Source organism: Ostrea edulis, chromosome 3 (genome assembly GCF_947568905.1).
Source record: "Ostrea edulis chromosome 3, xbOstEdul1.1, whole genome shotgun sequence".
Classification (NCBI taxonomy): Eukaryota; Metazoa; Mollusca; class Bivalvia; order Ostreida; family Ostreidae; genus Ostrea; species Ostrea edulis.
The window spans coordinates 43,910,639-43,938,138 of record NC_079166.1 but is presented as its reverse complement, the minus strand read 5'-3'; the positions used below and the strand labels follow the sequence as shown (position 1 = coordinate 43,938,138).

The following is a 27,500-nucleotide window of genomic DNA, read 5'->3' as shown; positions in this document are numbered from 1 at the left end:
GACGGACAACAGGCGATCAGAAAAAAGCTCACTTGAGTTAAAAAAAAAAAAAAGAAAGAGGCCTCTGATCCAAATCATTCACCTGATCAAATGCATTTGCCCTATGTAAACCATTAAAACTCTGTTGTGGTCAATCCCCCTGGTCCCAGGTGTGATGATTTAGTTTTACAGAATTTTATTATATTTTCCTATGTAAAACTTAAACCCAATATGGCCTGCCCATACCTCAGGGTTCATGTCTTAACAAAGTGGAATATGGATTTTTGCATATCAATTTACATCACTTGAGAAAATATTTTTAAAGTATTTCCTACATGTTTCTACATAACACTATAAATAAAAGTAGGATGTAAGTATAATAAATGAATTTCATTTTCGAAAATACATTAGGGTATGAACTGTGACACTTCACAGCATATTTTTCAGAGAAGTGCTAATACACCTCACAAAGTAAGCGTCACAGTTCATACCCTAATGTATTTTCAAAAATGAAATTTATTTCTTAAATACATGTATACACTACATGAGAGTGCTTGCATATGAGAATGAAATGAAGGGTGTCTTAAAACATGTACATTTTACCTGTAGTTCCTCAGGAGGATCTTTCCACCCGCTGCTGCTGTAATCAATATCACATGTTCTAAACCAGCCAGTCTGACCTGGGTCACCACTGGGCCTCGGAAAAAATCTGCAGGAAAAACATGGTCTTCAAGAACTGATATTCACTTTTCAAAACAAAACATGTTTGTGTAACACCATACCCCCACAGTGAAAACAAAGAATAAACAAGGTCAAATACTTTGGTATGAAAAATAAGAGGCCCATGGGCCTAGAATCGCTCTTCTGATACATTGTAGAACAGGCAAAAATTCTCACTAACCAAGATTCATCAATTAACAAAGTCTGATGATGTTAAGTCAAATAGTACCTGAAAATTTAAATGTAACTGTCACCGTGACCTACTTTTGGTCGACACACTGAAGACTCAAGATGCATCAACTGACAAGTCAAATAGTATTCAAATATAGCCGTCAAATTCCAAAAGATGGCCACAGTGACATACTTTTTGGTCGACACACTCCAAAGACTCAAGATGCATCAACTGACAAAGTTTGATAATTGAAGTCAAATAGTAATATATTTCAGATATAAACATCAAATTCCAAAAGTAAGTCACAGTGACCTACTTTTTGGTTGACACACTCTGAAGACTCAACATGCATCAACTGACAAAGTTTGATAATTGTAAGTCAAATAGTATCTGAATTATTAAAATATAGCCGTCAAATTCCAAAAGTAGGTCACGGTGACCTACTTTTTGGTCAACAATCTATGAAGACTCAAGATGCATCAACTGACAAAGTTTGATGATCCTAGCTTTCATATTGTCCAAAATATGAATCTAAAATTGAAAACGTGAAATTTGAATGTCTGCAAGATTTAAAAAGTAGGTCACAGTGACTTACTTTTTTTTATAAATATGTTTCGAGGCCTCTAGACGCATCAACTTACAAGGTTTGATGATTCTAAACCTCTTGGTATCTGAAATAACAACCTAAAATGTATTCATAAATGATTAGCCATAAAATTCAGAAAGTAGGTCATGGTGACATACTTTTCACATGACGCAGTTCAAGGTCCCATGATTCATCTACTGACAACTTTTGATGATGATAGGCTCAAAAGTGTCCAAGATATGCATCAAAATCCATTTAATAATAATTACCTGCGAAATTCAATAAGTGGGTCACCATAATATAAGGTCCCAAGATCCATCAACTGACAAAATTTGATGATCCTAGTCCTTATACTAAGCAAAATATCAAAGTTTTAACAAAACAAAATTTAAGGTCAACTTTAAAGTGACCTTGAAACCACATCCTTTGCCCCCAGGATGATGCCTTGAACAATTTTTTATCTACAACCTATCCTCATCCTTATGCATAAGTTTGGTGATAATTTGCCCAGTGGTTCTTGAGAAGAAGATTTTTTAGCAACCACTACTTTTGTTTGGATTTTCCTAATTATCTCCCCTTATTAAAGGGTCACAACCCTAGTTTTAGTACAAATGAAAGCCCTTGGGCCAAGGATACCCTGTGACAAATTTTGACAAAAATTGGCCAAGGGGTTCTTGAGATATAGCCTTTTTACCAAAAAGTTGACGCACATCACACGCCAGACATATGGCCATATGATTAGCTCTTTGAGCCTTTGGCTCAGAAGAGCTAAACAAGAGGCCCATGGGCCACATCGCTCACCTGAGTCACCTTGGTCCATATCAGAAGATGTTCCATATCTATTTGCATGTAAAACCGTAGTCCCTATTATGGCCCCTGGAGGCCATGGTTTTTGCAAACTTGAATCTACACTATGTCAGAAAGCTTTCATGTAAATGTGAACTCCTTTGGCCCAATGGTTCTTGACAAGAAGATTTTTAAAGATTTTCCCTATATATTTGTATGTAAAACTTTGATCCCCTATTGTGGCCCCATCCTACCCCAGGGGGGCATGATTTTAACAAACCTGAATCTGCACTATATCAGAAAGCTTTCATATAAATCTCAGCTTTTCTGGCTAGTGGTTCTGGGAAGAAGATTTTTTAAGATTTTTCCTATATATTTGTATGTAAAACTTTGACCCCCTATTGTGGCCCCATCCGACCCCCGGGGGCCATGATCTTAACAATTTATAATCTGCACTATATCAGGAAGCTTTCATATAAACCTCAGCTTTTCTGGCTCAGTGGTTCTTGAGAAGAAGATTTTAAAAGATTTTTCCTATAAATTTGTATGTAAAACTTTGATGACCCCCTTGAGGCCCCATCCAATCCCCGGGGTCCATGATTTTAACAAACTTGAATCTGCACTATATATATATAAAAAAAAAAAAAAAAAACGAAAAAAAAACAAACAACAACAAAAAAACTTTGACCCCCTATTGTGGCCCCATCCGACCCCCGGGGGCCGTGATTTTAACAATTTAGAATCTGCATTATATCAGGAAGCTTTCATATAAACCTCAGCTTTTCTGGATCAGTGGTTCTTGAAAAGAAGATTTTTCCTATATATTTGTATGCAAAACTTTGACCCCCTATTGTGGCCCCATCCGACCCCCAGGGGCCATGATTTTAACAATTTAGAATTTGCATTATATCAGGAAGCTTTCATATAAATCTCAACTTTTTTGGCCCAGTGGTTCTTGAGAAGAAGATTTTTAAAGATTTTCCCTATATATTTGTATGTAAAACTTTGACCCCCTATTGTGGCCCCATCCGACCCCCGGGGGCCATGATTTTAACAATTTAGAATCTGCATTATATAAGGAAGCTTTCATATAAATCTCAGCTTTTCTGGCTCAGTGGTTCTTGAGAAGAAGATTTTTAAAGATTTTCCCTATATATTTGTATATAAAACTTTGACCCCTATTGTGGCCCCATCCGACCCCCGGGGGCCATGATTTTAACAATTTAGAATCTGCATTATATAAGGAAGCTTTCATATAAATCTCAGCTTTTCTGGCTTAGTGGTTCTTGAGAAGAAGATTTTTAAAGATTTTCCCTATATATTTGTATATAAAACTTTGACCCCCTATTGTGGCCCCATCCGACCCCCAGGGGCCGTGATTTTAACAATTTAGAATTTGCATTATATCAGGAAGCTTTCATATAAATCTCAACTTTTTTGGCCCAGTGGTTCTTGAGAAGAAGATTTTTAAAGATTTTCCCTATATATTTGTATGTAAAACTTTGACCCCCTATTGTGGCCCCATCCGACCCCCGGGGGCCATGATTTTAACAATTTAGAATCTGCATTATATAAGGAAGCTTTCATATAAATCTCAGCTTTTCTGGCTTAGTGGTTCTTGAGAAGAAGATTTTTAAAGATTTTCCCTATATATTTGTATGTAAAACTTTGATCCCCTATTGTGGCCCCATCTGACCCCCGGGGGTCATGATTTTAACAATTTAGAATCTGCATTATATAAGGAAGCTTTCATATAAATTTCATCTTTTCTGGCCCAGTGGTTCTTGAGAAGAAGATTTTTTAATGACCCTACCCTATTTTTACCTTTTCTTGATTATCTCCCCTTGGAAGGTGGCCTGGCCCTTTATTTTAACAATTTAGAATTCCCTTTACCTAAGGATGTTTTGTGCCAACTTTGGTTGAAATTGGCCCAGTGGTTGTTGAGAAGAAGTTGAAAATGTGAAGTTTACAGACGGACAGACGGACGGACGCCGGAATACGGGTGATCAGAAAAGCTCACTTGAGCTTTCAGCTCAGGTGAGCTAAAAAGGTCTTCGCGCAAGGAATACACATCAAATGAAATGTGAAAGTTCTATCACTCAATCATCATTCAAACATTATGAGAAAAATTATAAAGTTTTGAAATTTGGGTCAAACTGCAAGGTCAAAGTTCCATTTGATCATGGTAGTCTTGCCATAAGAACTATACATGTACAATGTATATACAAAACATGAAAGCCCTGTCTTAAATAGTTCAGGATATGCCATCTATTTTAGGTTTTCTTAAAAGTAGGTCAAACTTCAAGGTCACAAGGTCAAAAACTTTACATGTACCAAATAAAACTCTCATCACAAAGAGCCCGATCTCTCATCATTTACAAGTCATGAGCAAGGTTAAAGTATCAGACAGACAAACAGGAAAAAAAAACAATACCTCCCCAGTTTATATTTGATTTTTAATTTTCCATCCAATGCATCTATAAGTTTTATATTACACAATTAAAAAAAGATTTCATTTAACAATAGGTCAGGATTACCACTTCCACCCGAGTCAGTGAATTCTTACACAAACTTGAGTATTCAATACATGGCAGTGTTATCATAGCATTATGACATTGTTGTTTTTGAGATAATTGTTAAAAATCTATACATATTAGGATGATGTATTTTCCTTAACACTCCTCATAAAATGCTTCACAAAATTGAATCATCAAATGCCCATATGACCCCCATGCAGCACTATTGAAAAGGATCAACTTTTTCTTTATGACCGCCTGTAGTGATAATGAAAATATAGATTATCTACTAGTCAGGACAACCATAATAAGTGTGATCTCTCAAGATACTGAGCTGACATTTCCAAATAACCAGTCATTCAAATCATGACCTTTGACATATGATCCTAAAACCAATGGGGGCCATCTACTCTTTAGGGGGCACCAGTGTACAATGTACTAAGTTTGATGTCTGTCAAGGAAATGGTATTCAAGATATTGAGTGGACAATATCTTATTATGTCCAGTTTGATCCATGACCTTGGCACCTCAAAATTGATATGGATCATCTACTACTTATGTAGAAGCAGTGTAGTATCTTACTATGTCCAGTTTGACCTTTAACCTAAAAATCATTAGGGGTCATTTATTTTTTAGGAGAAGTCAGTGTACCAAGTTTTATACTTGTCAGAGCAAATGGTTCTCAAAATATTGAGTGGACATTATTTATTTGTGATCTCAAAATTGACACACTTCATCTACTACCTAGGTAGAACCAGTGTACCAAGTTTGATGTATGTCAAACAAAGCATTCCAAAGATATGAAGTAGGCAATATCTTACTATATCTAGTTTGACACTTGACCTCTGACCTGAAATTTTTTAGGGGTTATCTACTCTGTAGGGACAACCACTGTATCTAGTTTGGTAATTGTCTAATGGTTCTTTATATATTGAGCAGACAAGACTTGGTCTTCAGACCAACAGACTGATCCTTGACCTTGTGACCTTAAACTCAATAGGGATTATCTACTCGCTGGGGGACAACCACTATACCAAGTTTGGTCATTGATAAGCAATGGATTCTTTAGATACTGGACAAACATGACTTGGTCTACAGGTCAACCAACAGGTACAAAACAATATGCCCCCTCTTTTTAAAAAAAAAAGGGGGGGGGTTAAAAATTGCAGTTTAACTGTTTGTGAGAAGATTTTTATTTTACCTCCCTTTCTTTAATTAGGGGACTGTTTCTTCATTTGACCAAACATCCAAGGAAATCCTTGGCAGTTATATTTTACAAATAACTGCTTTAATCATGAGGAATATTTCCCAGAATTAAGAATACAGATTTAATACTGGTATGTATACTTTATCAAATCTTATGAATTTCACATGTGCGATTCCGTATTACTTACCAATGAATAAATTTTTCAGCCTTCGGTATTCTACATCTTGCTCAAATGTCTCACCAGCAAACATTAAGCATGGCTTTGTGCCTTCTGAGCATTTCCCTCCCTGTAAATAGAGGGAACTCTTCACAATTCGATATGATACAAAAACATGTACAAAATCATTATAAAAAATACTCTTCACACTTGTAAGGACTCATCACCAGCTGATGAGCCAGACTCCCCCTGAATGGTACAGTAGTTCATCACAGGTTAACTCCCCCCCCAAAAAAAACACACATACTGAAATACATAGCTGGGTGCGCAGTGATATATGCAGATAACATATTTTGTCTATGGACACAACATGAAAAAAAATGAAGTGTACATTTTTAAAAAGTTTTGAGCAAGCAACCTTTATGTTACTGGTCAAATGTCGATAACTCATTGTTTAACATAGACTAGCACTGCCTCAGAGTAATGGTGTCCAAGCTGACCATAGATTGAGAAGTCAGGTAAGGATAATGATACACAAGAATGATATAAAATCAGAATTGCTGTCTGTATGATTTCTGAAAGAATGCAGAACATAGCAATTTGTTGAAATGCATATAATATCCTATAATTCCTACTACCAACCAAAACGTGCTCAATTAGATACAAGCTGACATGGATGCTAGTATAAGATTTGTACCACGAAAAATTTACCAAGTCATGATTAAATTAGCACACTACTAAATTTAGTGTATACATCCTTTTGCGCAAAAACTAAAAGTAGGCCAAATTAAAACTAGTTCTAATTGTAACGGGGACCGTTACAGATGTTCCCCAAACCTCCCCCAATTAAAAAGTGATGTCCTTGTGAATCTATAGCAAAAAATCATTTTATTTTAGCCTTTAATTACATGTAGTACGTTCAATATGGTCATTTCAGTACCAAGAAATGAAAGAAAGCGTTGCACGTGCATGCGTGTATGATTCCGAAATTTTGTTGATGTCGTTCAAGAGGCATTTGTATCATATACCCACAGTATGAATTTCATAACATTTCTACCACATATAAGGAAGTTATAGCGATTTTAAAATCGTCCAATCAGAATTCAGCACACGTGCATGCACGTGCTGAGCAGCAATTCTAACCACAGCAATTTGTAAGGAGTACCAAGACACATCTAAACCCCTAATATCAATATAATTTGATGAAAAACAAAAACGTTATTGTCCTTTAAAAATTGAATATTTGAAAAACGTTGCATGCGCGTGTGCGTTGGCATTTTTTGTTACACTAATATATACATACACATATTGTATACGTATGCTGTGAATATCATCTCATTCGCTTTATAAATAAGATAGTTACAAACGTTTTAGTATTATCCAATCAAAATGAAGCGCACGTGCATGCACGTGCAAATTCGTAATTTTGACCATGAAAATCAGTTAAGGGTCTCAATATCTAACTATGATATGAATATCAAGCCATTTCAATGAACAACAAAAAAGTTAGACTGATTCCAAAGTTAGTGTACAAATTTTGTAATGTACGTGCACGCTCATGCGTGCGCGTGAAGACAAAATAACTATCATTTTTCATATCTACAAATGATATACTACCATCCTATTTAGGTTTCATATCGATCCCTTTAATATTCTGATTTTCCATTTTTTGTACCAAAATTGCAGTGCACGTGCGCGCGCGTGCATGCACGTGCAGACAAAATGACTATGCTATGCACATCTACAAACGCTATACTATCATCCTGGAAAGTTTCATATCGATCCCTTTTGTAGTTTCTGAGAACACTACCGGACAAAAAAGTACCGGAGAAAAAGAATAATAATAATAACTAGTTCTAATTGTAACGGGGACCGTTACATATGTTCCCCAAACCTCCCCCAATTAAAAAGTGATGTCCTTGTGATTCTATAGCAAAAAATCATTTTATTTTAGCCTTTAATTACATGAAGTACGTTCAATATGGTCATTTCAGTACCAAAAAATGAAAGAAAGCGTTGCACGCGCATACACGCGCACATGATTCCGAATTTTTGTTGATGTCGTTCAACAGGCATTTGTATCATATACCCACAGTGTGAATTTCATAACGTTTCCACCAAATATAAGGAAGTTATAGCGATTTTAAAATCGTCCAATCAGAATTCAGCACACGTGCATGCACGTGCTGAGCAGTAATTCTAACCACAGCAATTTGTAAGGAGTTCCAAGACATATTTAAAACCCTAATATCAATAGAATTTAATGAAAAACAAAAACGTTATCGTCCTTTAAAAATTGAACATTTAAAAAACGTTGCACGCGCATGCGCGTTGGCATTTTTTTGTTACACCAATATATAGATACACATATTGTCTACGTATGCTGTGAATATCATCTCATTCGCTTTATAAATAAGATAGTTACAAACGTTTTAGTATTATCCAATCAAAATGAAGAGCACGTGCATGCGCGTGCAAATTGGTAATTTTGACCATTCAGATCAGTTAAGGGTCTCAATATCTACTTATGATATGAATTTCAAGCCATTTCAATGAACAACAAAAAAGTTAGACTGATTCCAAAGTTAGTGTACAAATTTTGTAATGCGCGTGCACGCGCATGCGTGCGCGTGCTGACAAAATAACTATTATTTTTCATATGTACAAATGATATACTATCATCCTATTTAGGTTTTATATTGCTTCCTTCAATATTCTGATTTTCCATCTTTTGTACCAAAATTGCAATGCACGTGCGCGCGCGTGCATGCACGTGCAGACAAAATGACTATCACTATGCACATCTACAAACGCTATACTATCATCCTGGAAAGTTTCATATCGATCCCTTTTGTAGTTTCTGAGAACACTACCGGACAAAAAAGTACCGGAGAAAAAGAATAATAATAATAATAAGAAACAGAGTAAAAACAATATGTTCCCAAACTTTGTTTGGGGAACATAAATATATAATGCCAAATTGCCTTGCTTTACTGTACATACTGGTTAATATCTTTATTACACACTGATTGAACTTGATAAAATTTGCAACTAGAAAACTGACAAGTCATAAAGGGCCTAAAAACCAATACTATCCTCTAGCTGCTCGACCACTCAACTACGTGTATTGTTATGGGTCAGAACAAACCCTTAATTTTGCACAGCAGAATTTACTAACAAAGACAATTAAACAATTACTAAGATTATTTACAATTAATAATAATAGATAGGACAAGAGGCATTTATGGCCCCCTCTTCAAATTTACTCATTCCTATTACAGTAGTAGTGCACATGTGTATGAATAAAATAATATATGATTTACTTTGATATCTTTGATATTGGTTGCCTAGCAAAGCATTAAACATATCAACAATGAAATTGTTCATTTCCATAAATATTTCAAATGCAAGACTGAAAGTTCAAATTTTTAAACTAGAATGATAACATTTTATCAATGTCAAATTCCATCATCTTGTATTTTAACAAAATTTCACATTTGTGCATTTTTTTTTAAAGTGTTCAATGCTCATATTTCCTTAGTTACTACACAAATATTCCTTAGCAACAGTTTAAACTGTGAATATACCAACCGACAGGTGCAAAGCAATATGCCCTTCTTCTTTGAAGGGGGGCATACATATGCATTGATGTAATATAATTATTGAATAGAGTTACTGCAATACCCTCATACATATGTAGGGTTACCTCCCTGTAAACATGGGATTTTTTTTAATACTTACCATTTTAAAAGTTTTAATGATCTAATTTTAAGCTGCAATTTACATTTCTCTACAGATGCACATATTGACAAAGTTTTTTGATTCTAGGACTCAAATCTACAAGAGCCCACAAAAGGGTTATGCCACATATGGTCATTCTGACTGATAAAGTTTGATGATTCTAGACCAAATCGTCCAGTTACTAATCGTACAGGATTTTGTCATATCAGGCCAAATTGTCTTAATCAGAGGTCAAAGTGACCTAACTTTGAAGTGTGACCATCCTCTACCCAAAATGTATCATCTGACAAAGTTTGGTGATTCTTGGTCTCATAGTTTTTAATAAATTATGAGCCAGAAATGAAAAGGGACAGACAGACAGACGGATGAACATGACAATCTGATTAAAATTAGATCCTCTGATCTGCTCATCTACAATTGCTACACATATGTGTAGTGATAGTAGATGAGCGGATCAAAGAATCTAATTCTAATTAGATTGATGGACATGATCGCCATAACATAATACCCAAGGAAAGTTATCATCTGTCATTGCTGACAGATGGACGGACAGTGTGATTTCTATAGGACACCCTGACAACTTACGTGGAAATCAGCCATGGACACAAACTTCTCCAGTCCTAGTTCTATCATGTCCAAGATGTGAAAATCAAAAAATCGACCTGAACAAAAAATACAGAATGTCATCACTATTGCAACCTGAATAAAAGATACAGAATTCCATCAGTATGATAATTTTCAAATTCAGTTGAATGCAGAATGTATTTTAACCATTAAAGTTATTCAGAGAGATAAATCTCTACAACATATCAAAACTCGGCTCACCAAGAACGAGGTTGTTTGGCCGTTTTTTGTTATGGGAGCCAAATAAAAACAAAGAGGCATCTGTTTTCTTGGCAAAAAATTCCTGTAAATAATTAAAATCTGTCACATGACTGCAAACATCTTTAATTTGTAAAATAATACACATTTACAACACTACAATGTAGACTATCCCTGTAACTAAAGTAGAGCCGTATAAATGATGATAATTATAACAAAAGCTGACAGATATAAATGATAACTGAACTTTACGTAGACCATTTAGTGATAATTAGGTCACCTGAGCCCTTTAGGCTCACATGAGATTTTCTGGTCAAACAGTGAAACTTTGCCTGCTGTCTATTGTTATCAACTTTTCACCTCTACAACTTCTCCTAAACCCCTGACAAATTTCAACTAATCTTGTCAATAGGTATCAGTGGGTGAAGAGATTCAAGATTGTTCAATCAAAGACCATCTTCCTTTACAAAGAGACACATTGAGAAGTAGTGAAAATAGGGTGGGGTATTTCATAAAATATTCTGAAGCAACATTTGACCAGGAAACCCAGAAATTACTGAAAGCTTCCTTATATACGTAGAACTAAATAAAGTTTGTCCCCAACCATGACCTCTAGGACCAGGGTGTGGCCACAATAGGGATTCAAGTTACGTATAGGAAAAATAATCTTTTCAAGAACACGAGTACACTCTGTCATATTAGGGTATCCTGATGTAGTGTAGATTCCAAGACCACTGCAGCTACTACAATGTCAGGGTTTCAAGTTACACAGAGGAATTCAGTTTATGAGAAAACTATTCCTCTACCTGACACACAAGGATGAAATCTGACCAGAAAAGTGGTGATTGTCAAATTAATGTGCAAGTTTCTTCATTTTTGTTCAAGTCATGAACCAGGTTCAATGTGGGGTCATGATAGAGGTTAAAAGTTTTACAAAGAACAGTTGTAAGTTGAGTGATTTTAGTGTCCTAAACTTATGAGTCTAGCTCTGTGTGATCAAAGTGACTCTAGTGAGCATTATGACCCATAGAGATCTGTTATTGTTAGTTTACATTCAAGTAATGACATACCAGGGGTGTTTCATCTTCAAATGGCCTCAAGATATTCTTCCTGCAAGGTAAATGAATACAAGCTTTAGAAATACATGTAATAAAATGCAATCACATTTATATGAAAAGCTATATAGGCTACTATAAATATTTTTGTAAAATTTATAACACGTACTGAAATCTAAAATATGTGTTTCTTTTCTATTCTTTATTTTCTAAATATATCTAGTCCTTTGACTTGTATCCTTAATCTGATTCCTGATATTGAAATGTCGTTTACTGATACAGTTTGTGGTATTGAAATAAGCATGAATAAAATATCTGAGCTTAAAGTTATTTCATGGAGTACATTTTTTATGACACTCCAGACAAAACTGTACCTTTTGTATGATACTGAATTGTGCTTCTTTAACATATACTGTAAAGAAAAATAAAACAAATGAAAACAATCAACTTTGAAATGATAAAAAAATCATCCAAAACATGTCATTTTTCAAAGAAATATCTCTGCAGAAAACTTATAAAGCTATGGACAAGCTGGGGAAAAAAGTAAAATGGAGGTGAACAATTTACAAATGTGACATACCAGTTCTGTCAGCACCTGTGAGACCGTGACACTAGTGTTTCCACCTTTGATAAACATGGTCTGTTTGTCATTCTCTGTCAGTTTGGGTTCCCGTTTTTCCAGGAAGCGTTTCCCTTGCTGTGTCTTGGGTTTCCTGTGGTAGAAATTTGCATTGTACAGTGTACCAGCTGTTTAACCTGATCAGATTTCAACAACACCTGGACATTCAATATAGATCACGATATCACGCATTACAAGCTATAAAGGTCATTACCCTTCACAGATCAATAAAATTACAACTGAGAGATAGAAAAAAGTTTAAAAACAAAGAAAAAATTGGAGGGGTACTTATTAAATTTTTTTTTTTTTTTGCCTTCCATTTTTTATCTCTTAGACATAGTGATTAGACATTCAATTTTATCCATAAAACTGGATATCTGAAATAGAAATTTAGTAATGAGATGCCCATGGCCCAAACTATTTCATATTTAGTGTTCACTCTCCAAGTCATCCCTCCCAGTATAGTGTGGTCAAACAATTGGATAATCAATTAATTAATTTATAATGGGTATCTATGTCACTGTGGGTGTCCCTTTAACAGGTTGGGAACACTTACCCTATAGCAAGATCTTCTCGCTAAAACACGATTATCCATCTTTAACAGCGAGAAGGTACACATTACCATAAACAAGTGTTTTGGCGTCTTTATTGAAAATAATGGTAATTCCGTGCAATGCTGAATAAGTGCGACACGCACTCAATATGACGCGAATTGTCTCTATAAAATTGACAACACAGTAAAGAAATTCCATATCAATATTGCTGCGTATGAGGGAAGGAGGTTGAAATCCAATGGATATCATGAGTGTTTTTGTTTTGATTTATATATTTGCAGATGTATCAGACATTTTAGCACTTTTTCTTCTTTTCATGTAAAATACAGAGATGTAGTCCATCTGTTTAAGTGTTTGACAATGACAAACCTTACAGAAGTCTGAAGTTTGTTTCATGACACACTCACTTATCTAAAATGATTATTATAGGTACAAATGAAAGACAAATACCCTAGTGAATATCTAGTGCACTAATAGTTACATATTATCAGGTCCAGTCCAAAGACTATTTCTACCTACGTAGATATTAATAGCTACCTAGGTATTAAAACCTACTTAAACTAGCTACTTCTACCTACTTTTAACTGTTTTTAAAAATATAGACAAATAATAATTAAAGCACATCTTTTAAACAGGCAAGTCGTTTTATGTATCATGTTGTGTATGTGCACGGCAAAATTCAGAGCATCAATTTGAATACTTTAGGGTGAAGAATGTAGAGGAATGCATGAAAAATCGTCCCAAAGCCTTTAATGTAAAAATGCATGAAGGTAAACTTTAAAATTAATACAGATTTGTAAGACATTCTAGACTTCCTATCATGTAGCTTTGATCCTAAACTCCTAGAAAATGGAACTGGGTGTAGTTATTGATGCAAATTTGAAAGGTTAGAAAGTTGTGGTAGTATCGGTCTATATTATCTCCATTTCATTATTTTCTACTTACTTGTCTACGTAAATTTCTATCTTCGTATTCGAGTTGTTTATTTCATGAAACAGGAAGAGAGTTATCTTTTATTTTCAAACGTATTTTATTACAAAACTTCTCATTGGTTACTTCTAGATTTATTATCAAATCACATTACCTGTAACTTTTACTTTCATTCTTTTGTTAAGAATAGTATTTAAACCCGAGCACAACTGTGCTCGGGGCTTCCTCTGAGCCAAACCTTGCAACAAGGTAAATATCAGGAGTTGCCGCACCCTGTATTTTTGATTAGTGTTTCTTTATTTTTCCTGTTTAATTATATTTTTCTCTCAAGCCACATTCATTCCCCGGGATTATTATGTTGGGTATTTATCATACAATTGTTGAACTTTATTAAAGGTTTAAAACTTTATTTATTTATCATTTTATTACTAGCCTCACTCTAGGCGGACTCAAACTTACCTGGAAAAATCTAAAGGGTTGAATACTTTATATAACACGTATCATCATTAAAAAAAAAAACACAACGCGAAGTAAAAAGAACATATCAATAGTAGTGGCAGAATGTCCAACTACTACAAAGTAATCATTTTTTTCCAATATTTTTGTGGTTACTCATCGTCAGTGTAAGTGAATCAAGAAATTTGGTACACACTATATTGCGCAGTTCCTCCGTTTGACCACGAAATGCAAGTAAAGGAAAAAGTGGGTAAAAATAGCTACCTGGAGTAGGTTTAAATACCTAGGTAGCTATAAGTAGCTACGTAGGTAGAAAGTCTTTGGACTGGATCTGATTATTATACAATGATTAGATAATTCCAAATGTACAAAACCTATGCTCCGTTTAGTATTGCCAAATACATTAATCAAATTAGCTATTTTCAATACGCTCCACTTCTTACATAATCTACAAGTATCCAATGTGGGGTCACATCATGAAAACAGCCCCCCCCCCCCCCCCCCCCCCCCCCCCCCCCCCCCCCCCCCCCTTACATGTACAGTACATATTTATCATAATTTCAAATTAAAGAAACCATATCTTACACTATTCTTTGAAGCACCATGTCCTGTGACTATGCAGTCTATAATTAAAATTCGACCCTGCTCCGATTTTTTTCTTAAAGAATGTATATCAGTGTGTTTTCAGTTTTTTCAACCAGCACGTTGGATTGAAACTGCTTTACTAGGATAACGAGCCCGATACATATGAAAATGGAAAAGGGACTGCTTTTTTTTTTTTTTTTTTTTTTTTTTTTTTTTTTTCTTTCCCGAAGGGCTTTCCACCTTCCTGTTCTGTTTATTATTATTATTTTCTTCCTTCTTTTCTTTCTGCCAAAAAATATTTGACATCTTAAGGTGGGTCCTTAGTCCTGGATTTTTGGGGTTTAGGTAGCATTTTTTTGTTTGGAATCAATAAATTAACATTCAGAGTAATGAAAAAAGGCAAAATAGTTAAGGATTTCCATATTAATTTTCATTACATACACCACTAAAGTCATGTACCCCGATGTAGATTTTTATGAAATTCATTGGAAACAGTTGTTTGTTTTTATTTTAATATAAAAACAACAAAATATTTTTTGAATTGCATTTATTTATCGGGAAACATGTCAATAACTAAAACACATGTCATTTTCAATATGTTCATCAAGTTTTAGAATAATATGTGCAAAATTATTGAATTAGCGTTATTCTCCAAAATGTTAAAAAAAACAAACAAATGTGGACGCACTTTCCTTATAGCATGGTTTACATATAATTTTTTCTGTTTATATTAGTAGAGTTACATCTGTTATAGTTATTCATGGGAAAAAATCCATACCTTTCCTTAATAATTTCAAATCTATAGCTTCCAGATTATGTATACCCCTATCAAAAACTGAAGTATGGCACCATAAAGCTGAGCTATTTAAAATCACTCGGGATTAAAAAATTTATGTAATGTTCATGAAAAGACACAGATATTGATTCCTTATCACCTTGGTAAAATGTTTGTCAAAAATAAAGCAAATCTATCGCATTATGGACTTGATAAATAATTTAATGAGAACAGAGTTATTGTCCTTGGATTCAATATTTTGAAACATATCATTGACTATTCAAATATAACTAAGACTTTTGAAATATTTTATGGCTAACAAGATTTTTTACAATAACTATTGAAAAAGATTCCAACAAAATTTATGTTCCTATCATTAAATCATTGACTTTGCAAAATCCTATGACGTCACAGGAGTGTGGAACTACGTTAAGAAATATGGAGAAGTTTTATACCCCATCATATTCATTTAATTGTTTAATGTATGCTGATGACATAATTCTACTTTCCTCCTCAGCTAATAGTTTACAACAAAAACTAAACATTTTGCAGCGGTATTGTAATGATTGGTGTTTGAGTATTAATTTCTCAAAAACTAAGATCCTAATTTTTAACAAGGCAGGCAGACTCTTGAAAACTAAATTCTATTTGGCTGGTATTGAACTAGAATGTGTATCCAACTACAAATACCTTGGGGTTTCATTTTGTTCATCTGGTTCTTTCTCCCTTGCTCAGAAAGAACTATATCATAAAGCCCTGAAAGCATTATTCAAACTAAAAAAAGACTTCATTTCACTAAACCCTGATATTAAAACCATTTCTCATATATTTGACCATACCATCAAACCAATATTATTATATTCTTCGGAAATCTGGGGTTATTTCAATCCTTTTTCCAAAAAATCTACTAACTCCGGTGGTACCATAGACAAAATTTACCCAAACCAACTTTGTGATAAACTACATCTCAAATTTTGCAAATCAATACTTGGTGTACATAAATCTGCAACAAACTTTGCCGTACTGTCGGAATTGGGAAGATTCCCCCTTCACTTTGACATATTAAAAAGTATGTTAAGTTACTGGTACAGACTCGAAAATCTTGGTCAGTCATTTCCACTATTGTTTGATGCATATCGAGAATCAAAATTACTTTTTGAACAAAACAATTCATCATGGTTTGGTTCTATAAACTGTTTCATAACCAATATTAATGGGATTAGAGATTTGCCCATTAAAGGGGCATACCAGTTTAAAAAGGCTCTTAAAGATTGTTTATTCAAACATTACATCAAAGAATGGCATTCACACCTTACATTAAATTCAGATAAAAAACTAAGTTGCTTTTCTACTTTTAAACAAAACTTTGGTTTTGAGAATTATTTGAGTTCAATTAAAAATTTTGAGCAAAGGAGAAGTCTAACACGTTTCCGTATATCAGCTCATACACTAAACGTTGAAAGGGGACGTTACCAAAAAATCCCTCGACACGAGAGATTTTGTCTAAGATGCAACAACAATTCAGTGGATGACGAAAAACATGTTTTATTCTCATGTAGTCATTTATCAGAAGAAAGGGTTATTTTATTCCAAATGATAGACAAATCATGTAAGAATTTTGTAAAGATGGACAGTGATCAAAAGCTTATATGGCTAATGACCAATGAAGATGAAAATATTCCCATCCAAATTAGTAAGATGATTTTAAACAGTGGGATATAATACTACAGATGTTACATTTCATTACATTATGCACATTTTCTCTCTTCATATTTTACACCTGTAGGCTGTCTTGGCTACTGGGAGTACAAGATCAACAGTCTGGTACAACAATTTACTACCAGATTGTTAACAGGCACTGTCCCTTGGTACTCCCTGTAGTCAGGTCAACATATCGTGTTTTTATTCTCTCATATAACGCTATTCTCTTTTATAAGTATTCTAACCTTCTTGGTTTAGACATAAAACATTCAGAACAACTGGATCCTGCGTGTAAATATGTAATATACTAGCATGCTGTATTCAGTAAAATGATTTTGAACAGTGTAATGTGATACTGCAAATACATGTCTTTGCATTCTACACATTTCCTTTACTTTACAATAGTAAGCTGTCTTGGTTACTGGGAGTACAAGACCAACGGTCTGGTACAATAAATTTATTACCAGACTGTTAACAGGCACTGTCCCTTGGTGCTCCCTGTAATCAGGTCAACATATTGTGGTTTTTTGTTTTTTTTATTTATTCTTTCATATAATGCTATTATTCTCTTTTATATAAGTATTCACACGACACTATCATTATCTGCTATCCCAGTAACTGTTATGTGAGACAGTTGGGTTATTTTATTTATCATGTTGTTAATTTAAATCTTGTCTGTAATCAGTATTTCATATATAATTATATAGATATGTGCAGTGCAGAAGTGTGAACTCTGTCAGTATTACCGGTAGTACTTCTAAATGATTGTTATTTATTTTCATTGTTATAATTAATTGCCTGTTAACATGTACATGCCCCCCGAGGGCCCTTGATTGGTGAATAAACTATTAAACTATTCAACATCTCGAAACATGATCACATTCACATGTGACCCTGTGTAGAACTTTGACTTATAGGACTTTACGCAAAAAAAACCCCCAAAAAACAAAAACAAAAAAACCCATCGTTATCAATTCATCTCGGAAACCGTAAATAGTAAAGGCAAGGAATTTTCTCTAAATTCATAAGTTGGTGAGTAGACCGACTCTTCCTTTTGACGGTTTGTTGATAAGGCAGTTAATGACATAACCACCCCCGCCACCGCGAAAGTTTGCGATATTGACGTAAAAATTTACGACTCCTAAAGTATTAGCCATAAAAGGACGGAACCAACTGGAACGGGTGTTGTGACCTTGAAAAGTAGGTCACGGTCAAAGTAATCCAGAATTGCAAAAAAATGGCACTTTCCGTTACGTCTCGGCTTACGAGATGTCTGGTGGGTGATTTGTGCCACTTTACAATTTGTCGTCTCGTCGTCTTTTCGAGGCGAAAAGACGACAGAACGAAAAGACGACAAAACGATAATTAGCAAACCCCCCCCCCCAACCCCCCCCCCCCTCGAAATGGCCTAACGAAAAGACGACAGAACGAAAGATCGGAAAGACGACAAAATGTAGGCGAAAAGACGACAAATAAAATCTGCAAATTAGTGGCCTAATTTTTCGTCTTTTCGCTTGGCGTTTTGTCGTCTTGTCGTCTTTTCGAGGCGAAAAGAGGACAAAATGAAACGTCGACAAAACGATAATTAGCGACTTTTCGCCTCGAAATAACGAAAAGTTGAAAAGACGACAAAATACAGATTTTTCCGTTATTTTGCTATCTGATTTTCTGGGAATTCAAAATATGCTGTGTTTTCGATAATATTTACAAAAAGGAAACATCTAGAATTAAATTATAGTTCTTATGTACTTGTATTCTAGTGAAGAAATATTTTTATTATTATTATTATTATTGTAAATGCCTCGAAAAGACGACAAGACGACAAAACGCCAAGCGAAAAGACGATAAAATAGGTCGCTAATTTGCGGGGTTTGTTTGTCATCTTTTCGCCTACATTTTGTCGACTTTTCGTTCGGTCGTTTTGTCGTTATTTTCGGGTGAAAAGTCGCTAATTATCGTTTTGTCGTCTTTTCCCGATTCGAGACGCTAAAATCTGACCCTCCACCGAATTATTTTATTTGTCGTGTTTTCGCCTACATTTTGTTGTCTTTCCGTCTTTTCGACTTTCGTTCTGTCTTTTAGTTATTTCGGGGCGAAAAGTTGCTAATTATCGTTTTGTCGTCTTTTCGCCTTGAAAAGACGACAAGACGACAAATTGTAAAGTGGCACAAATCAGCCACCATACCTGAGAGCCAGTGACTCGCGCTTTCCAATCCAGGGAAAAGAGTACCAATTCATTTCCCATAGACCTCAATGTTAACCTTTGGCCCTCTCACTAATTAACTATATCGATTTTAAACAAATGACCGCAAACATTTCAAAGTTCATTCCAAGTGTTGATAAAAAATGACAAAACATATATAGGGTCCCGTGCCTTTTATAGGCCATATTTGTACTTTTTTTTTACAACACATAGCAATCTGCAGTAAATTACACACTTCATTTTAAGCACACCCCTACCATGGTAATTTCCTCAGTCATTTCTCGATTTTGTGCGATAATTTTTCATCCTGACAATTAATTTGAACCTCAATAATATTTCTTTCAATTCCAAATAATTTCACTCTTGATATTAGCCAATCACTCAACACCTAGATATTTATACCTCCGCTCAATCTTCATTCCTTCAAGACGCTGAAATCTGACCCTCCACCGAATTACGGCGACTCGCGTTGAAAACCTTGTTATCGCTATTCGTACTAAACCCTTGCTAATGAATGCACAGTAAATCTCTCTTGCAGTGAGAAGTTAACCGAAGGGTACCGAAAACCCTTAAGCATAGTTATTGCCCCTGAAAGGCTCCAATGTCATTATTTAAGCCTATAACTTTTACATGAATATTCATAGAGACATGGGACCACTTGCATCACATTCCATGACCATTGACTTCTGTAATTACGTACCTCCACATCGTCCCAATGTCAAGGTTTTGGGATTACACGTACCTCCACATTCTCACAATGTCAAGATGTTGTAATTACATACCTCCACATCCCACAATGTCAAGGTTCTGTAATTATGTACCTCCACACAAACTCTACATCCTCACAATGTCAAGGTTCTATAATTACATACCTCCACACAAACTCCACATCCTCACAATGTCAAGGTTTTGTGATTACACGTACCTCCACATCCTCACAATGTCAACGTTCTATAATTACATACCTCCACATTCTCACAATGTCAAGATTCTGTAATTACATACCTCCACATCCTCACAATGTCAAGGTTCTATAATTACATACCCCCCACACAAACCCCACATCCTCACAATGTCAAGATTCTGTGATTATGTTCCTCCACACAATTTTGAGATAGCTACATTTGTCCAGGTTTGTCTGGAGATAGGTATAATCACAAAAACCCCAAAAGACCTGGCCTGAGGATGTGGAGTTTGTGTGGAGGTATGTAATTACAGAACCTTGACATTGTGAGGATGTGGAGGTATGTAATTACAGAACCTTGACATTGTGAGGATGTGGAGTTTGTGTGGAGGTAGGTAATTACAGAATCTTGACATTGTGATGATGTAGAGTTCGTGTGGAGGTACGTGTAATCACAAAACATTGACATTGTGAGGATGTGGAGTTTGTGTGGAGGTACGTAATACAGAATTTTAACATTGTGAGGATGTGGAGTTTGTGTGGAGGTCCTTGACATTGTGAGGATGTTGTATAGTATAACTACTGTAGTCATCCAAGTGTTTTATCACATGTATAGGGATTTTCCAAATAGTCATTTTTTAAAAGGAAGTACATTGTATATATTTCTTCGGCTATAGTTCCTTGTCTAGTAGACACCTCCACTCCCTAGATTTATTTTCTGACATTTTAAATTCATGTACAAAGATTTCATATTTTTGACAAACGTTTTTAACATCTGTAGAAGAAAACAATAAAAATTATCTTTCGTCAGTGTTTCGATGCACTTTTAAAATCACTGCTCGCAACTTTCTTATATACTTTAGAATTATGAACTTCTGATGATCACACCTGATTTTCTTTATTAGCTATTTGTGTGTTTTCTTAAAATTGTGGGTTTTTTTTTTTCGTAACATCAACCCCCTTATATGATTAACAAATGCATGTTTGGTTTTTTGTTTTGATCTGAAAATATATAATGCAAAGCAGGCATAAACGCAATATTATTATCACCAAGCATGTCGTTATCTCATGAATACACGTAGTGGGTTTTTCATTCGGCCTAAAATAGAATACCACAAAATCAAAGCTTTAAACAGGATATAATCAGGATACCGTGAAGGTTACGGATCGCTCTTTTGTATCTTATTTTGACCCATTTCCAAAGAACCCGCCCAGGGCAGGTCGATCGGGTTATACATGGGCGTGAAACAGGGAGACAGCGACACCAACAGGAATATGTCAGGGTCGGGACAAGTAAGTATATTTCATTTATTGGCCAGTAATATGTGATAATTATCAACAAATGATAAAAATAACCTTCCTGGTTTTACCTATGTGTTGGGGAATTTTTATCTGCAGGTATATATTTATATATACAGGTACATGACGGTGTACATGTATATATTCTTTTTACACCTGTACATTTATATACAGTACATATATACAATGTTTACATGTACACGATCCAGTCAATAGACAGCTGTGTACTTGGGTTTTGTCATAAAAGTTTTGAATGCATTTTTTAAAAAATCGATTAACTAGACAAACAGTTCCTTTCTTCTGATAAGGAAAAAAAACCTTTGTTCTATGACCCATAGTGCAAGGGTATGTCCTTTTAATTACTAGTAATCTCAAAGTATTTTCTATTTTTACAAATCGAAGCTAGTAATCTGGTAATTTTACATGTAACTGCGAAAAGAAATAGTCACCACTTTCGACGTCTGTCTTTCCGTCCGTACGTCAGAGATCATACGTATATCCTTGAACATACCATGGGGTTATTTCTGTAAATGATTCCACGACAGACTAGGATTGGTGCTATGACACAAGCATAACGGAAATCTGGAAACATGGGGGGGGGGGGGGGGCTACACCTGCTTTCTGCATTAAGAAATTTTATACTTCGGACACCTTTGATGCAAGTCTGATCTAGATCCCTTTTTCCAGGGGGGGGGGGGGGGGGTACGATGCAGTGGAGGGGATTTTATGCTACAACACCGGTACTTTTTTTTTTCGTGTACACGCCGTGATCAAGTTCAGAAACATTCCTCTTACAAACACATCCTAAAATTGTGAGTCATAAACAGTAAACAAAGTCACGATTTTTCAATGGATACATATTAAGATGATCTCGCGACTAGTCACGAATCATTCTGTCTTAAAATATTAGTCAAATTCAATGCATTCATCTTTGTAAACTTTCAGGATCCGTCGGCACTGCATTGGATCCGCGCCAGAAAATGTATTTTTAAGTTTTATATTTACAGATGGGATACCATCGTTTTAAAGGTCACATTGGACAAGAAAACTACAGGAAACTCCAGAGAAGTTTAAAAGATATTAAGAAAAACCTCTCCGTGGAACATGTATTAGATGATTTGATAAGCAACGAAGTATTGTCTATTGAAGATGGCGAAGAAATTCGTCTTAAGGGAACAAACCCGAAGATGGCAGACGCGCTGATACAGAAAATAATTCATGTAGGGGAAGACGGATTTCGCATCTTTGTTGACGTTCTCCAGAAACAAGGATACGGATACCTCATAGCACCTGGTATGTATTTAGAGAGTCCTGCTTCCAATATTTTGTAATTTGATAGAAGAGTGATTTTTATTTAACGAACATAACGTGCGAGTTTTATTTAGCAAGAGGTTTCTGTGGTGCGTACACTTTGTAACATCAAGATGTGTTTGTGAAACACTGATGCTCCCCAGATTACAACATTGTAGTGAATAAATTTCAAAGGAGGTCAGAGGTCAATTTCAAGGTCACAAGGTCAACAAATTTGGTACCAATGGAAAGATATTCTCACAAGAAATGCACATGCTTATTAATATGGAAGCAGTGCCTTATGGTTTAAAAGATATGGCATATACTCGAATTTTCTAAAAATAGGTCAAAGGCCAATGTTAAGGTCACCAGACGAAAGATTTTGGTGTCAATGGTTCAAGGTCTTGCCACAAGGAATACACATACCAAATATGAAAGGTCTACCTCTTATGATGTAAAAGATATGACCAAGATTAAAGTTTTTTTTACACAGACAGACGGACAGGTCTAAAACTATATGCCCCAGAATCTTCGATTCCGGGGTATAAAAACATGTATTGTACAAGTATCCAGGGGTGGATCAGGGAAATGTTTTAATGGGGGGGGGGCGAAATCAGATGATACTTTCCCGTTCAAAAATTGGGGTTGCAAACTCTAAAATGGTTTCTTTTTCTGGGGTACATTCTGTTATCCTTGGACATACATTTTTCATCATAAACATTTGAACATTTTCAACTTCTGGTCAATTTTACTAAAATTGGTTTAAAGTAATTATAAGGTAAGTGGAACTTTAAAAGGCCGTAAGCGCCGAGCATAGGCCTAAATTTTGCAGCCTTTCACCGGCAATGGTAACGTCTCCATACGAGTGAAAGATTCTCGAGAGGGATGTTAAACAATATACAATCAATCAATCTTCCAAAATTGTAAACTCCGGGGTTTCATTTTGCAGTCCGATCTGACGTCCAAATTTGTGTCAATGGAACTGAAGCCATTGGTTTCAACTGCAAATATAGTGAAAACGCATTATTTATTTTAGAATGTAGTGAAAACTTATTTTATTTTCTACTTACACCGCTCAGAGTCACCTGGAGTCGTGCAGATGTCCCCCACAGAATCCTCAGATAATTCAGTCACGTTTCTGACACCGACTTCATCCCACGTCTCTCACCACGTGCATTTTCCAGACCAGCTACTACAGCAGCCCCAACATCTCCACAGTCCTGACTGGTCAACAAAACAACCACAAGCCTCCTCAATCCGTACAAAGCCTTCCGACCTTCCTCTAGAGACCATGACTGTTGTGGACGGACCCTGTCTGGACAAGGGTGAAGAGGATTATGACGAAGTTGAAGACACGGAATACAGCGATTACAGAGTGGGAGACAAGACAGAGAACATAATTCTGGATGAACCCATACCCTTCAGAGGAAATGCGTCCAATTTTCAAGACTGGTATCCTATGGTGAGGATGGACAGGCGCCTTCGGGAGTATCCCGGATGTCATCCCGACGTAGACGAACGACATGTAGGGAATATCTATACATTGTTAGGGGGAGGTTTCAAATTGTAAAACTATGGCATTTATCCCAACATATGCCAATCTTTGATGTGGCAAAATGTCAACACTTTTGAATGTGATGCTTATTGTTTTGAACAGATCAAGCGCATTGTCAGAGAAAACCTGGACAAGGACGGCCGTTACGTGATCTGGTACAGCGCTAAACGAGAACTTCTGATAGTCACCGTCATGTAAGCATGTCTATCTTGTTCCCTGACAAGAAACATTTCAAAATACGTTTCTTTATATGCTTATGTTAAGCTCTTTTTACTGCTGTTCAACGGGTCACATTCCGAATCTTTAACTAAATAACAAGCGTTTTGGCCGGCAAAAAAAAAATCAAAGGCGGAGAAGAGGTTCCATTGAAAACGACGGGGGGGGGGGGGGGGGGGGGGTGTGACAAATGGCAAAAAATTATTCTTTTTGTGTTAAAATTTTTCAGTTGAAGTGGGTTTGCAACCTACTTCCTTTAGCTTCGCCACTGATCTATACAACACTGAACAAAGTACTGATCTATACAACACTTAACAAAGTACTGATCTATACAACACTAAACAAAGTACTGATCTATACAATACTGTACAAAGTACTGATCTATACAACACTAAACAAAGTACTGATCTATACAACACTAAACAAAGTACTGATCTATACAACACTAAACAAAGTACTGATCTATACAACACTAAACAAAGTACTGATCTATACAATACTGTACAAAGTACTGATCAATACAACACTAAACAAAGTACTGATCTATACAACACTAAACAAAGTACTGATCTATACAACATTAAACAAAGAACTGATCTACACAACACTGAACAAAGTACATTAGTAGCCGACTCATAGCTTACTTTGCACACAATAGTAATTTCCCCGTTTCTCTAAAAATTATCAAATTCCTTCAGATGTAACTCATCACCCAAAGGACGGTACCACTACAAAGTCAAGGCGCGGAAATCGGAAGAAGGAAATGACGTGCTTTACCGCTTCAGTTCAGAGATGCAAACAAAGTCAGTGACAGAACTTTTGGACTATGTTAAAGGAGAAGGTCTTCCACCTCCAGTTCAGAAACGCAGTCCCGTGAAAGGCAGCAGTGGGAAATAACAGTGTGCGGACTTATAGTGTTGGGGATTGATAGGATGAAGTTACGTTCAAGAGAATTTTTTCATCAAATATAATCATACATATTTCTGTGATGGTTGTGAATGTCTTTCATGATTAAATCTGTTTATAGACACTTAATATCTTCCTATCGACATTATGACCATTTTAGACACGGACTATTTTGTATGGGAGTTTGCTGTATTGTTCTGTCGGGAGTTCAAAGTCGGATAGAAAATCGTACCCGAGCCGACGTCAGCAATTCGAATATCGGATAATTATTGCATGGAACTAATGCCAGAAAAAATACATGATCACTGTTGGATAAAATTGGCATCATCTTTCAAAATTCATCAGAGATTCTGGAAGATTTACTGTTACTACTACCTGACACCATGCTTTATTTAAAAAAAAACTAACGTTAACCTTTTATTTAATGTAACTAAGAAATGATTATTTCTATTCATAATATTAATTAGTATTGACAGTTGTATTCAAGGTGAGAACCCCTTAAAAACTATGTTCAAATCATTCCAGTGAATGTAATGCATTCAAGGAACCCTTTCTTAGCTTACCGGAAATACCTGAGGAGTTGCAATAGGATTTTGGTAAATTGGGTCTTTTCAGTTTCGTTTTATTTAAAATAACTATTATTCCAGAAAACGTTCTCCTAATAATATAATCCTATATCCAAAACCTAAAATTGAAAATAAAGAGAGTTATTTCAAATAAACTCCAAAAAGTTTCATTATTTCAAATTATGAGAACTATATAAACAGATATGTTCGTTTTACAAAATGACACGAATATATTCACATAAGATTTTTCATTTATATATGTAAATGGGCTTTATATAGATGAGTTCATTGCTGATTAGAAGACACACTCCATTAACAAATCCGAGTCTCTGCATATATATATATACATGTATATATCATCCGAAATATCTTACGTTTTCCTGGCACGGTAAATATCAAAATCATAAAAAAGCCAGGAAAACATCAGATATTTCGGACTACATATATATAATTAATCAAGGAGGAACAAGATTCTCTGCATATAGTAAATATTCATTGAACCAATGTTTACTGCGCAAATTTTGTTTATTCAAATCTGTAATACATTGGGGGGAAAAACCAGAATTACTTTAATATATATAGGGTTCACGGCGGTGTGTGACCGATCGACGGGGGATGTTCTTTGGCACCTGATTTCCCCTCTGGTATTCCTGGGGTCCGTATTTGCCTAACTCTCTATTTTGTATTCCTAATTTAGGAGTTATGAAATTGATCACTGTTCGTTATCTTCATCTTTCCATACAGTATTTTTTCTCTCGAATTGTTTTAAAAAGTTCAAAGTACAGACTCACACTGTTCTTATGATCTACAACATACATAGCTGCAGGTCTACATGCATACATTTCTTGATTTTGCGTTATAATTTCTAGTCCCGACAATTTAATTCAAACTCTGAAATATTTCTTCCAATGCCAAACAAATTCACTCATGATTTTGGCCAAACAAGTAACAGCTAGGCATTTATACCTCTGCTCTATAAAAACAATATCTGCGTTACACACCCAGGGGGTTCGGTGCTCTCATTACAAAATGCTGACGGATTCAACAGAAATGCACAATTCACCTCTGTATACTGTACACAAGACATTAAGGTAGATTGTAGCTGCAATATTGTAGCCCTCTCTGATTTTTTTTTCTTCTGGCATTTTCAGGAGAGGTCTACAATGCCATAGGATCTTCGTAATGGTGCAAAGTATTTTC

At 35.4% G+C, this 27,500-nt stretch overlaps 2 protein-coding genes across 2 annotated transcripts in view; one reads left to right on the top strand and one right to left on the bottom strand.

Moving 5' to 3' along the window:
• LOC125674893 (ribosome production factor 2 homolog) overlaps positions 1–15,044 on the bottom strand; it is a 24,997-nt gene extending 9,953 nt beyond the window's left edge. The window contains exons 1-8 of the mRNA XM_048912252.2: positions 14,886–15,044; positions 12,322–12,454; positions 12,116–12,153; positions 11,757–11,796; positions 10,690–10,771; positions 10,450–10,526; positions 6,154–6,253; positions 583–688 (exon numbers count right to left, since the gene is read on the bottom strand). Coding sequence (XP_048768209.1) covers positions 583–688; positions 6,154–6,253; positions 10,450–10,526; positions 10,690–10,771; positions 11,757–11,796; positions 12,116–12,153; positions 12,322–12,454; positions 14,886–14,905 — 596 coding nt within the window. The 5' untranslated portion in view covers positions 14,906–15,044. The remainder of the gene's footprint in view (positions 1–582; positions 689–6,153; positions 6,254–10,449; positions 10,527–10,689; positions 10,772–11,756; positions 11,797–12,115; positions 12,154–12,321; positions 12,455–14,885) is intronic.
• A 6,525-nt stretch (positions 15,045–21,569) lies between these two features.
• LOC125675479 (uncharacterized) lies at positions 21,570–25,863 on the top strand. Its single transcript, XM_048913203.2, has 5 exons — positions 21,570–21,761; positions 22,775–23,060; positions 24,137–24,582; positions 24,715–24,806; positions 25,527–25,863. The coding sequence occupies exons 1-5, from the start codon at positions 21,705–21,707 to the stop codon at positions 25,723–25,725; spliced, it is 1,080 nt and encodes a 359-aa protein (XP_048769160.2). The 5' UTR covers positions 21,570–21,704; the 3' UTR covers positions 25,726–25,863.
• The last annotated feature ends 1,637 nt before the right edge of the window (positions 25,864–27,500 follow it).

What these genes read in the sequence shown, in the direction of transcription:
- LOC125675479 (XM_048913203.2), top strand. Translation starts at nt 21,705, where the DNA reads ATGGGCGTGAAACAGGGAGACAGCGACACCAACAGGAATATGTCAGGG. An exon ending in ATATGTCAGGGTCGGGACAA is followed by an intron (nt 21,762 to 22,774) that starts GTAAGTATATTT and finishes TTATATTTACAG; the next exon opens with ATGGGATACCATCGTTTTAA. An exon ending in CCGACGTAGACGAACGACAT is followed by an intron (nt 24,583 to 24,714) that starts GTAGGGAATATC and finishes TGTTTTGAACAG; the next exon opens with ATCAAGCGCATTGTCAGAGA.